Raw genomic sequence first — 12,867 nt, forward strand, 5'->3', positions numbered from 1 at the left:
CCTGTTACTCTGCGGTGTGGTAACCGTGGTAGGTTTTCAATGGGGCTTTTTACACTCACGTCAATACAGTTAACACATACGCATGTACTGTATACACAGATGTGCACACAAAGACTGCATATACAAACATACATACACACGCACATACATAAACACATACACATATAGATACGTGCAAGCACGCGCGCGCACACACACACACACGTGTACACATTTACCGGCGTACGTACACACATATATACCACGCTTAATACATACATACACACACCCGCATAATCAAGTGACGATTAGAATGCATTTAATAGAATATTAATTCAAATATTCCTACCGTTCCTGCGTTTTATATAAACACCGACTAGTATATACCCGTTAATTTTTAAGTAATATTCCGAGCGCGTTAATGTTAGCTGTCATTGCAGTATACTATATGGGAAACAGTATACTGATAATGCAAACATGCAAGCCGCTGTGGCCCCTGTGCATATTGAACGCGAAGAAGGAACGGGTTTTACTACGCCTGGACGCCACATTGTAAGTTGCGATTTGTCTCCAGAAGAGTCGCGCAAATTGACGAGAAATCGCAAACTCCGTAAATTTGCACGCGTCCCACGTGACCGTAACACGCGCACGGGACACGAGACGCGTGCCCGTCTGTGTCGTGAACGCAACATGCGATGACTGCACAGGCACATACTTGGCACGCAAATAAAAACAAACAAAATGAACACGGCAATTTGCAAAAAATACAGTCGGATACTGCACTTTGATTAAACGTATAACAATTACATTTTCTTCCGCTCTCATTTACCAAAAAATAAAAACGTGTTCACAATTATATAAATGCGTACTTACCTTCATTGTCAGCGCATAACTCACGATTAAGAACGAAGGGTGTTTCCCAGCGCGGGATAATTTTGTAAAGGACAAAAAAAACCCCACATCGAACACGTGTTTGCTTGAGTTGTTGTTGTTGTTGTTGTTGATGATGATGATGATTGTTATAAATATACGTGGAGGAAAAGATTGCTTACGAGAAAGGAAAGGGACCGGGTTTCAACTGTTGAACGTCTCCGGTCAAAACGCGTGGCCAATTCCTGCGCGCCCCCCCCCTCCGCCCCACCCAGAGGATCCCCTCCCCCTACTCCTCACCTCTGCATGCACCCCAGTTTCTGTGCCGACACCCACCAACCGAAGCCATAAAATATATTTACGACTGCCATTGTTTGTGTTTTGCCACCATAAATAGTCGCTCAAATAAACAAAAGGGGCCTTGTCGAGGCAGATCACCCACCCACCCATCCACCCACTCACTCACCCCCCACAGCCCCCCCCCCGTCCGTCCGTGCAGCCCCCCACAATTGCTCCCTTCTTCCACGCACCCCCACCCACCACCTCTCACTCACCCCCATCGCAACAAACCTAACCCCCGAACTTTGCCTCCTCTTCCTTGAAAAAAATGTCGGGTTTACGAGGAACGAGGCTTGGGGCCTTTAACAAAAACTCAGCCGCATTCGCCGATGACACTGCCACCACCCCCCACAAGAAGGAGAGAAAATAAACACACGCACGCACGATCATACGACGTTTCGGGCAATGGCCCATCTTAATATTACATCGCGAACATCCTTGTGTTTATAATTTAAGGGGGTACGATCTGCCCGGAAATTTCGGGAAGATGTTTCTTCCTTCGTGATATCTGGCGATTGAGCAACCAGCACTCGGTGGAAATGTTTACGACCGAGAACATTTTAGCGTTCGCCAAATAACGCATACTCGTGCGCACACGCTTAAAATTTTCTTCTTCAACAGTATTATTGTTTGTTAAAATTACATTTCAAACTGAACTAAGAACAAGTCGTAAAACTACCGCCTCCCCTCTACACCAGCCAATCATAAAACCAAAAAAATCCCCACCAGTAGCGACATTATTCTAATCCAAAGTTTCTTATCTTAATGGTTCAAAAAAAATAATCCATTAAATGTATCGTCAATCGGGCGGGGTTGAGAACATTGCTCCTGCGATTTTGTTTTACGCGCTCGTTCCTTGCGGCCTGCCCGTGATTTACGCACGAAGCTCACCCGCAGCTTGTTTACATACATCGTTTTTATAAACAACCACGCTATATATTTATATGAATGATCACGCCCTGCACGCCTTTAATTTATTGTTGCCCCCCCCCCCCCGCGTCGATCCACTCTCTCATTCCATTGAACGTTCAGCAAGAAAAGTTGAGTGTAACAAAACCAACCGCGCAGCCGTCGAAATGAACGCAGCGAGCGTCAATCACATAAATTTTCGTTAAATGCGCACAAGGTCCTGGCACAATCAACACGACTACCGCACCGCTTGAAGCATTCTCCACCGACAGGCCGAGTCATTTTACACGATACTAGTGCCAAGTCGCAATTCACAGACCCTCGGTCAATCCACTGCTCGATGAAGGCCGACTTCGCCCACGCAGTGCTGCGTTGGCCGTGCGGTGGTGCGAAGGGGGAGGGGGGGTCTATCGTTTGACCATACTTCACCATGCTGCTGGTTTGCGTAAGCTGGATGCTGAAGACGAAGGTGGGGAAGCGAGGGACCCAGTGTCGGTTCAAATATCTCTCACCGATGATGTCCCCCGTGGGCGGGGAATCGAACTCAGTTGGCAAGGTTCCGAGGTGCTGTGCGCGAAACCGATCACTGCGCAACCACTCAGGTGATGTTCCCTCAAGCGATGTGTACGCCCATTATTCTTACTAATGTTGTGGTAATGATAAGTTTAACAAACATATTCGTAGTGATCGTTTCTCCGAAGCTGGTTGGCGTTGGGCGTGCGAGCCTGGAACATCACCGCGGTTGTTGAAACGATGAATGTCGCACCCCCGCCTTGCTAGACCTGTTGAATCTTTTTTTTTCCTGTTTAATCACACGCGGAATTAATTAGTCTAATTGTTGTTTCGGCGAAATTCTCAACAGCATTTAAATGGCTCAAGTTATCCACCGGTAAGTAGGACGACGACGATGATGATGATGATGGAACTGAATGTCTGGAAGCATTGGCTTAAGGTGAATTTAAATATGCATCACGCCGCGTTTTGAAATTGGGGACTCTTTCTCTTCTTGAGTGCATTCGCGCGCGGGGCGTTCCAGTTAAATCATTGCAAGCGACACCAGCAGTTGCCCACCGTCGGGACCCTTCCTTGTTCTTTGGCACTTGTTTTGACGGAAATTATTATCAACAAAAAGACACCACGACACGAGGTTTGAACACGAGGTTAAGTTCAGGCACCGGTAATTAATAGTCGCAACACCGCCTCAAAGATATTAGAACGTGTTGATTTACGGGATAGGCTGGTCGGTTTGTTTTGCTTTGCATAATGATCTGAATTAATATCGGGTAGAAATGCAACCGCATCTTAGGACAACCCGAAAACATGAATTTCCAACTTTGGTCTCCACGTCTTTTGTTTTACTTACGTGGGTATTTTGGCCGGAGAGAGCTGATTTGTGCTCATATAAGACGTGCGATTGAATGCAGACACACACTTGTGAACCCTCCTACCCGCATAAACAAATACTACATATAAGTGCATCGCCTAACACAGTGGTCATCAGCATGGCTGTTGCAGACGACCACCACACGTACGTTTACACAATCTTCACTGGGGCATGCACTGCACACACACACACAGACCTTGACGCTTATAATAGCGTAACTTGTATGACGTGTTATTTTTCTTTGTACCGCGTTTTGTTTTGTAATTTAAAAGACAATTTTGGCCGAGATGAGCAGTTGGGGTTAACAGCAAATGTACATGATACCGATCTTCTCGAAGGGCTAGGAAGCTGAAAAATTGGCACACATTTCGGTCGAATCAGAGCTTACAAAAAGACCAATTCCAAAACAATTTTCGTTTCAAATGTGGGCTATTAAATAATTCCATCCCGGTAGCCGATTGGTTTCAGTTATAGGACAGGGTCAGCCTGAAGTTTTACATTACAGTACTTGAAGGCTCGTGCTAAACACGTATAAACAGACGACCACCATCAACAGTGAACCAAGTAACGTGTCTCTTGCGAGGCGTGAAACCCAAGACAACAAAGTAAACATTAGCCAGTTGCAAGTTTCTGGTATAGCATGTGAATGCACCCAATACTCATATAATGTAATAAGTGAGCTTAATTGAGCAGTTAAATTGTAAAGCCACGTACTCAACAGGAGTAAATATTTAGACATTTTGCCTAACGGGTCAGCACAGAACTTTGTGTATACACGTGCAGTGTAACATATGCTCAGATGTTCCCCCCATGTAGCCTTTAACACTCATACATACATTGGAGCAAGCATAGGGCCATCGAGTACCATACTTCGGACAGACAAAGATCTCCCCTATAGCCTTAGACTGTCGGGGCATGTGCTGTTAGTGAGCACCTATGAAGGCCTGCACGGTACACGAAGGGGTGGGTGGCCAGCACCACGGCCTACCGACTTTGTTTCCCCAATGCTTATGTTTACACACCGCACCAGTTATTTATTTGCAGCTGAGTCGACCTAGTGGAGGCCCAGGTACCAGTTCAAATAATTGTCACCGGTGTTGGCCATGAGCGGTAGTTGTACTCGGGTCGCCGGGTTCGTAACGCAGCGGGCGGACCGCAACACCACCGCTCCTCGCATAGTGCACACAGATACATACATCGAGAGACACGTTCTTGCTTCTTGATGTTGTTGCTGCCGCTGTTGCTCTGCACTGAATAACAGAGAAGCAGAAGATAGAGGGTGGAAAAAGTCTGAAATGAAGCAACTGGTACCACTCCCCTCCATCCCTCCCCATTTGAGCCACACGAAAGTGAACAAGGCTCCTTTGAAACGCATTTAATGTCAACTTGCAATGAAACGTATTGAGAACACAGCATGGATTTTGACGGGGGGGGGGGCAATAATTTCAGTCTACCACAAAGTAAAACATCATTTAAACAAGCCCGACAACAAAAATGAACAAAACAAAAATATTACAAGTTTTCTGACATCTGTGTTTTTTTGTGTTTTTTTTATTATTTAAGCATACAACAGACACGGCTAAAGGTCTCAATCTGAGAGCGTTACTAACGAAAAGAGGGCAGGTTGAGACCAGCATGCATCACGAGAGAGAGAGAGCTACTACAATACTGTGCATATTTTACAAATAGGAACATCTAAAAATGATGACGATTTTTTTTGTATGTTTGTTGCAAATTAACACAGTTGACACTTACTTCACAGTCCGTTTTATTACGCATCAGGATATGCAGCTTAGAAACACTAATCCAAAATAAACCTGTACATTACGTGTATCTAAGCATTAAAGAGGGCATTAAGTGCAGTCCAAAAGTGACAGGACATTAAAAGTCTTTGACTTTACCGGTTACAAAATGATATCAATCCAGCCATAATATATTTATATATTTTTTTCATTTTTTTATTTATCTTAACTTTTGTTTTATCACACGTGGTTTTTTTATCTTTACGTTGTTCGAGAGGAGTGATCAGCACCGCCATATTAGGGATGTGGTGTGTAGGCAAAAAAAAAAGGTCGAAGCAAATAATAATGATATTCCTCGGGTTTCGTGTTGTATTATTTTGCAAGGTGCTGTGCATATGTAAGAGCTTAGACATCGCATTCGGCCCGTGTGTGTGTGTGAGTTTACAGCTTACGCAGATTTTTTTTCTTTTTTTAAGATTTGAAGTACGAAATAAAACAAAAGAAACAAACTCACATTAGTGTAGTAATAATCCACGTAATAATAATATTGTTCCCTGCCAAAAGAAATGAAAAATCCCACGGGATTCCATAAGACACAGAAATAAAATCGGTAGGAATTCTAAACGAATCCTATATAGCTCCCTGCAGGAATTTGAAATTCCTCGCTATTATCCTATTGGACCCCTTTTCAAAACAGAGGGCTTCTCGCGGGTAGGTAGGTATGCATTTTATGCAAGGTGGTCTGCACGCAATTGGCAGACAAAATTCCTAATTAGGTCACTCACCTCTGTCTAAACACAAACGTAATGGTCGTTGACTTTAACCCTTGACCGCAGCTTAGTTACAGACATGTTAGCGTTAGCCTGCCTCTTCATCAGAACACTGAACGAATTCCATACGAGAAAAAAAACACATACAGGTCCCCTAAAATGTGCCAAGAAAATAAAATAATATTTCCAATTTCCAAAGTAAATTTTTTTTTTTTTGTAAATGTCTCATGCAAAAGTTAAACAAATGTAACGCATTTGAATTGCAGTTAGACGAAACCATACGAACAAATGATGGGGTGTGCCTGACCACATATCTAGCATGATATATAAGATGACATTGTTGTGTCGTGGGGGCCATGAGAGATGGCGACGGTTGTGGCGAGGCCTTAATCCAGCAGTCAATTGATCCGAGCTGATGTTGGTGATGGTGATGTGTGTGTGTTGAGCAGAGAGCGTTTAAACGTGAATGGAAATAAACGGTAAAAGTTTGTTGATCACGTGACTTCACATTCTTCTATTGAGTCGCTGTGTTTATGAGGCTTGGTGAATGGGTGGGGAGAGAGGGTATGGGAAGCCACGAGGTTGTGTTGTGGAGGAGGGCGGGGGGCTTTGGAAAGACCAGGAATGGAGGAAAGGGTGGGGAAGCCCAACAGAGGTTAAAGTTCAGAGGTCATGATCACAAAACAGAGTTTCTGGAAGGTGAAGGATCGCATCTCCAACATCACGGACGCAGATGGTGGGTAGGGGTTGGTAGTTACATGATCACAAATGCAGCTACAGAAAGAACGAGTAATTTTCATGCTTGGCCGCAGAATTTAGTATAGTGCTCGCAAAGGAATGTTGCCTGATTAGGATTGCAAAAAGCATCAGCGATGCCATAAATACAGTTTGAATCACAGTAAATCGCGCCAAAGTGAAGGCTTAAAAAGTAAAGCTGCTTAAAATTGAGCATGCTTATTATTTGTTGTTTTTACTTATGTGATGCATTTAAATAAACACTGCCAAGCCGATTTTTGAGATGTGATTTGACTGCGACGTCACAGCACAGCAAAAATAAAAAATGCAAGCAACATCAATTCGATGAGAAGAAAAATAAACAAAAAAGTAATAAGAAATAAATAAAGAAAAAAAAATTGCCATGACATCAGTGGGACTGCCGAGTGCCTCTCTCTCCGTTCTTTGTGCATCACGGATTGGTGGCGTTAAAGAGTTCGGATGGTAAAAAAATTCAACAGAAAGCCTCGGCACGGCACAGACTGTGCTGTGGAAATGACACCGTCATTTCGATTCGACGACGGTTTGTCTTCCTGCTCCTCGTTCTTTCTCTTTCCCACCACCACCACCACCATCATCTCTCTCTCTCTCTCCCCCGCATTCTCTCTGAGGTCACGGCTACAATAATTCTGCGACGTAGTAAAAGGCGGGTCGGTTTGATGGCGGTGACTGTGATAACATGTAAAAGTTCGGTTTAGCTTCGTCTGCCATTCTGCGGAACTTTCATTTTTATCTTCCTGACATAGTTTTTGTTTGTTTTGCTTCTTAAGTTTGTTGTTGTTGTTGTTTGATTCTTTTTACATATATATTTTTTCTTTTTTATTAGCGTTACGGTTTTTCTTTTTCCTCTTTTCGTAGTTGTCGTGCTTGTAGTTGGAGTTTTCCCTTTTTACTGGGCGTGGATGTCCATAACCTGCCCAACCAAACCGGGATCGCCAGGAGCTCCCATCATGCCGGTGGGGCTGGCGGCTGCCGCCGCCGCTACCGCTGCCATGCTCATGCCGGACGCGTGGCCGCCCGGCATCATCATGGCGTGGTGCGGCGCGTGGTGCAGTTGCGATGCATGGTGCCCGGGGAGGTAGGAGTGCATGGGGGCCCCGTGCCCGTGGTGCAGCTGTGACTGGTGGTGGTGGTGGTGGTGATGGTGGTGGGCAGCAGCCGCCGCCGCCGCCATCTGTGGTGAGGTGTAACCGGCGGGCGACATGCCGAGCCCCAGGCCGCCTTGCGTGATGTATTCCCCCGGCATTCCGTGTAGGCCTGTGCGCGTACAAGCAAGGCACACCGGCGACAAAACACAATCAACAACATTGTCTCCACCTTGGCCCTTTATAAATATAGAGACACACACATATATATATACTTGCATATCATTTATTAATATATGGAGGATCTCTAGAGCTCCCTCTGGTGGAGGCTCTTTAGCCCGCAGTGGCATGAGCCAGCAATTGCAGATTTGCCCCTTTACCTTCATACGTGTTTTAAAATCTCAAGGTGCTGTCCTGCAATTGCTTGCTCAGGCCACAGCTGGCAGCTTTCTGGCCTTCACTCGACGGAGCTCAAGACAGCCACTCGAGAGGGTATAACATATACGGCAAATACTGTAATAGTTGGTGTATCCGGCTGGCGGACCAGTGGCGTGTGCAGAGATTGCTGCGTTGGGCAGCGCGATTCATATTCTCGCTGGGCAGTGGCGATCCTACACTGTGCAAAGCAGTGGTAGGGACTGTCTTTAAAATCTTCCGCAGTTGCACACTTTTATCAGGCGGCTGGTGGAGACCAGATGCCCTCATTCTGCGAATGCCACTGATAGGAGCCGTATGGGGGAAGTGACCTAGTCTTGCCCACTACTGTGTGGTAAGTGGTGGCCTGCGGTCCTGCATACTTCTGCTGAGCAGCATGCCAATTGTTAGTTTGGGATTTCATTTTTGTCTTTTTTTTGCCGACCAATTTATCCCAGTGAGGCTACCGGCGTTATGTCGTGATGCAAATAACGCATTGGGGACTATCGCAGAGAAGCGCATCCTCACATTGTGCATTAGAGAAAGGTCTGCAGAAGTAGATCTCACAGAGCCACTTCTGAGATCCATTCAAGTGACCTCTTGCCCACACGCTAGGGGGCAGCACTTTACGACCTGCCCACCATACAGAGAAATGTTCTTGGCATGACGGTCAAATAATTGCTTTTGCATTCTCAGAATTAGAATTTAGCCAAATGAAGTGTAGATATTTTTTTCAATATCTATATACATTGATTTAATTTTCATCTGTGGCTTCGACAAATCGTCGCAAGCCCACTCGGTACCCCGACCGGAACAAAGAGCCACCTCGCCCACACCTAACCAACGGCACAACCGCTGCACATGCCACCCCATGCCCTCGTGGCTCCGCCGCATCATCACGAACCGCTGAGCGTTAAGACGTCTTTTGCGAAAAGCCGATTGGTTAAACGCGCTCTCAGCGCTTGTTCCGTAATTTTACATCGAGTTTACACTCAAAAGCACGGCATTGTAGGAGCGTAATGCAAACCCATGGCGTGCAGTTTAGCTGTTAATGTATGTGTCCATTAGAGCGAGCGTCCACGACAATCGGTTACACGTGCACACTGAAGCATGCGTCACGAGACCTTGGAAACAGCAATGACAGATCAAAATACGACCATTACCGGACTGAATAAATAAACACACTTGTAAAGAGGTAGATACTCCCTTTCGTAAAATGTAACACTGACGCTTACATGATTGAACAAATAATAAGAATAAGAATGGGAGATTTTGTTTTCGTGCATTGCAATCACACGATAGGGAAGAAATAGCATCATTCGATTGACAAATTCTATGAACCCCAAGCTCCGTTGTAATGCTCTGAGCTGAAAATAATGAGCGTATTGTATATGTTAAGTGGATTGTATTCCATACATTGTTTATGGTTTGTATTTAGACTAATTAATTTAGTGACGTATTTAACTCCACCACAAAGGATCAGACGTACAGTCCCTCCCCGAGTGCACAATGGACGTACCCTGTAATTACACTCTGGACTCAAAGCATATTGCTACACTCTTAATTAAATAAAGTTATCGCATCGCTCTGTTAATTTAATTGATCACTGAGCGTGTAATATTCGGCCAATTTCAGAGCAGCACATTAAAAATCACCCGAGCTGAAAAGCAATCTCTTTATTTTACAATTTTTCCCCCCGCTCTCCTTCTTAATGGTTGTATGCGATTGTGTAAAATATTTTATGATAGGACAGCATTTTTTTTTCAGTTGCCGGTAGAATACCATGGCGATTTATTGTCCTATGCCAGGTAAAAAAAAAACATATTTAATATAACTAGATTTGGTAGAGTTCACACGAAGCAGCGGCTGCATTAAGTTTTCTTTTAATAACATCTTCCCAATTGTGGTTGCCAATTACCACTCTGTTATGACATTTAAATGACCCCACGTGGTACCAAGGTGTGATTGAAAAGAACGGCACACACTGCACATCTTTAAATGGTGACGGCTGGTGAATTTTGTAAAATAAAACAAACCAAGGACACTTTGTCAACTGTACTGATGCACAATTCAAGGGACACTGCACACTATGACGGTACGTTCATTGTACTTTTAACTTGGGAAATGTATTTTAAATGGTTCATTTTAATATATATGCATATTCAAATTACACGTATAAATGGTTGCATGCATTAAATGCTTGTAGAAACACAAAGTTTACATGCTCCGCTGTTTATTGGAGAGGACAAAACGTAATGGTTCCAAAACAAGCTGAGCGTTAGATCAATTATATTGAGATTGTTTGAACTTGAAAGGTAATTAAATTAGGAAACGGTAAACACTGGAGCCATTATGTTTACATATAATTACGCGCTCCTGTAATGGAAAATTGGCCTCCTGTTTTTCAAGCAGGTATAAAGTTTGATCGTAAAGCGCACTGCGTTCAGATTTCCCTTTTCGCTCAAAGCACCAAACATGAAAACCGTACCGAATCTTCGACTTCGAAGAACGCACAGCATGTCCCTTAAATTGCCAGTGTAATAATAGCAATAGTAAAATAAGTCACAAATCTAAAAAGCAAGTGTTTAGAAATGGGCATGACAGGGTGGTGAGGGGCAAGGGCATGCAAATGTGCAGGTAAACAGGAAGGGGAACAATGGAACGGGTATAGGACAACTCCAAAAAATGAAACTGGCTGCCAAACAACTGGCCTTGATTGGACTCTGTAAACCATTTTTTTTAGCTTTTTTTTGCAGTTGTGTTTATTTATTCAAATCCCAACCCTCAAATTAAAAAAAGCAACAATTATTAGTACTTACTTCCCCCTCTCTGATTTGTTAACTAGGTGAGCGTTACATGTAGTGCCATTGCCCTTCCATTCCCATATTCATGCCCATTCCACCCATAGGTCCTAGAAGGAAGATACAAAAACAAAAGAAAAATGTATATATACCCAGGGAAAATGACAGAGCAATCAGAAAAAATAAGAATTTGAGAATTTAATGTTCAAGTGCGAAACCAAGCAACACCTCTCAATGCAAAGTCATTGAACAAAGTCATTGAACAATTCGAGAAACGTGTTTCATGCGTGTGTGTGTTTATTTTTCCCAAGACAGGAGAAAGAAACCGTAGCACTGAAGAATGATTAATTGTGCATGTTAGCGACGGTAGATACGCGACAACTGAAACAAGTTAATTTTCTGGGTTCTTTGATGTTGTTGTTAAATCTGTTTGGCGAGTATTCTGTGCAGTCAAAACGGATGTTCAAGTTATTGTTTACCATTATGCGTATTTTATCAAATGAAGCGCCAGTATTTACCGTCGCACAAACTTCAACTTGATAGCACAGACTCATTACGTTACCATAATCATATGCAAAGAGTGCGTATGAATATCACGTTATTATTTAAATGTACATCTAGAGGATTATCAAACGTCTTCGTTTAAAAACAAATAAATATTTTAATCTTGATTTGAAGCTTTCGTGACTGCAGGAATCCATACTCTTTGGTTCATTCGGTAAAGTTCTACCTACGTGACTTTACCGAAATAACCAAAGAGTTATTATATTAATGTTATACTTTGGCAAAATGGCTTTCATACCGTAGTCTATGAGAAGCTAAACAGATATATTATGGATGTAAAAAAATATATATTTTTAATACTATTTTTTTTATGCTTTAACGTGTGTGCCTAAAAATATGCGGTCACAGTGATTTGTGTAAATGTGGTCGTGTTATCAACAAAACATATCAATGTATCAGTCTGCTCTTACAAACACACCCCTGTGAAATTGGAAACGATGAAGCTAATGTGAACGGTTCTAAAGCTAACAAGCAGTTTAGGGTTAAACAGATCAATCACTTGCTCAAGAATTAATCTATACAAAAGTTAACTCAATTGTACAAATACATTGCTCATCGCACAATTTCTCTGACTAAATGCACTCAAAGCAACCCACACTCACAGCGGCTTTTAGAAACAGTTGCAAAGCTAAAAGCTTGACAATTTTTTATATTCAATGCAATTAAAGAGCTTTTGTATATAAACTGCATAATTGACTTATTCTTATTAGCGTAAGTGTCTTTACATTAAGAAACGACATTCTCATGCTCAATTCTGTTTTTTTTAAATGGTGCCACCATTTTTTCTACTGAGCACTCACTGATATTCCCATAAAACATGGGAATTCCTTCACATCAAGAAGGGCAGTCATAAACCTGCCCAGCTCCTGGGCCATGATCCCTCTCTTCCCCTGCACCCTTCCCTCACCCCCCCCATAACCCCTCTCCCGCCTTCCCCTCCCCCCTTCCCCAGACTCACCAGGTCCCCTTAGTCCCATGTGTTGCTGGCCGTCCATCATGAAGCCAGCCATGGGCTGCCCGTCCGGACTGTATCCGGCACCTTGACTCACTGGAGGGGAAATTTAGGAGTTCTGGCTTCCGTTAAAATATAGATAACTCCACAACAACAACAGGCACTCCCAAAATCAATTCCTTTCCACAGGTGCAAAATAAAACTGGAGCGCGCGCTCACACGTGGTGTACGTACACGCGTACCATCGCGCACGCACGCGCAAATATGCAAAGATCACCAATGTA

The 12,867-nt window shown here is 43.5% G+C and overlaps 1 protein-coding gene across 3 annotated transcripts in view; it reads right to left on the bottom strand.

Annotated features, from left to right (window-relative positions):
• Positions 1 to 5,084: 5,084 nt before the first annotated feature.
• Positions 5,085 to 12,867, bottom strand: part of LOC144941810 (homeobox protein Meis1-like) — a 143,759-nt gene continuing 135,976 nt past the window's right edge. For all 3 annotated transcript variants that reach the window (XM_078868273.1, XM_078868274.1, XM_078868272.1), the window contains exons 11-12: positions 12,590 to 12,679; positions 5,085 to 8,024 (exon numbers count right to left, since the gene is read on the bottom strand). In XM_078868273.1, the coding sequence (XP_078724399.1) occupies positions 7,657 to 8,024; positions 12,590 to 12,679 (458 nt within the window). In that variant the 3' untranslated portion in view covers positions 5,085 to 7,656. The remainder of the gene's footprint in view (positions 8,025 to 12,589; positions 12,680 to 12,867) is intronic.

This window comes from Lampetra fluviatilis, chromosome 25 (genome assembly GCF_964198595.1).
Source record: "Lampetra fluviatilis chromosome 25, kcLamFluv1.1, whole genome shotgun sequence".
Lineage (NCBI taxonomy): Eukaryota > Metazoa > Chordata > Hyperoartia > Petromyzontiformes > Petromyzontidae > Lampetra > Lampetra fluviatilis.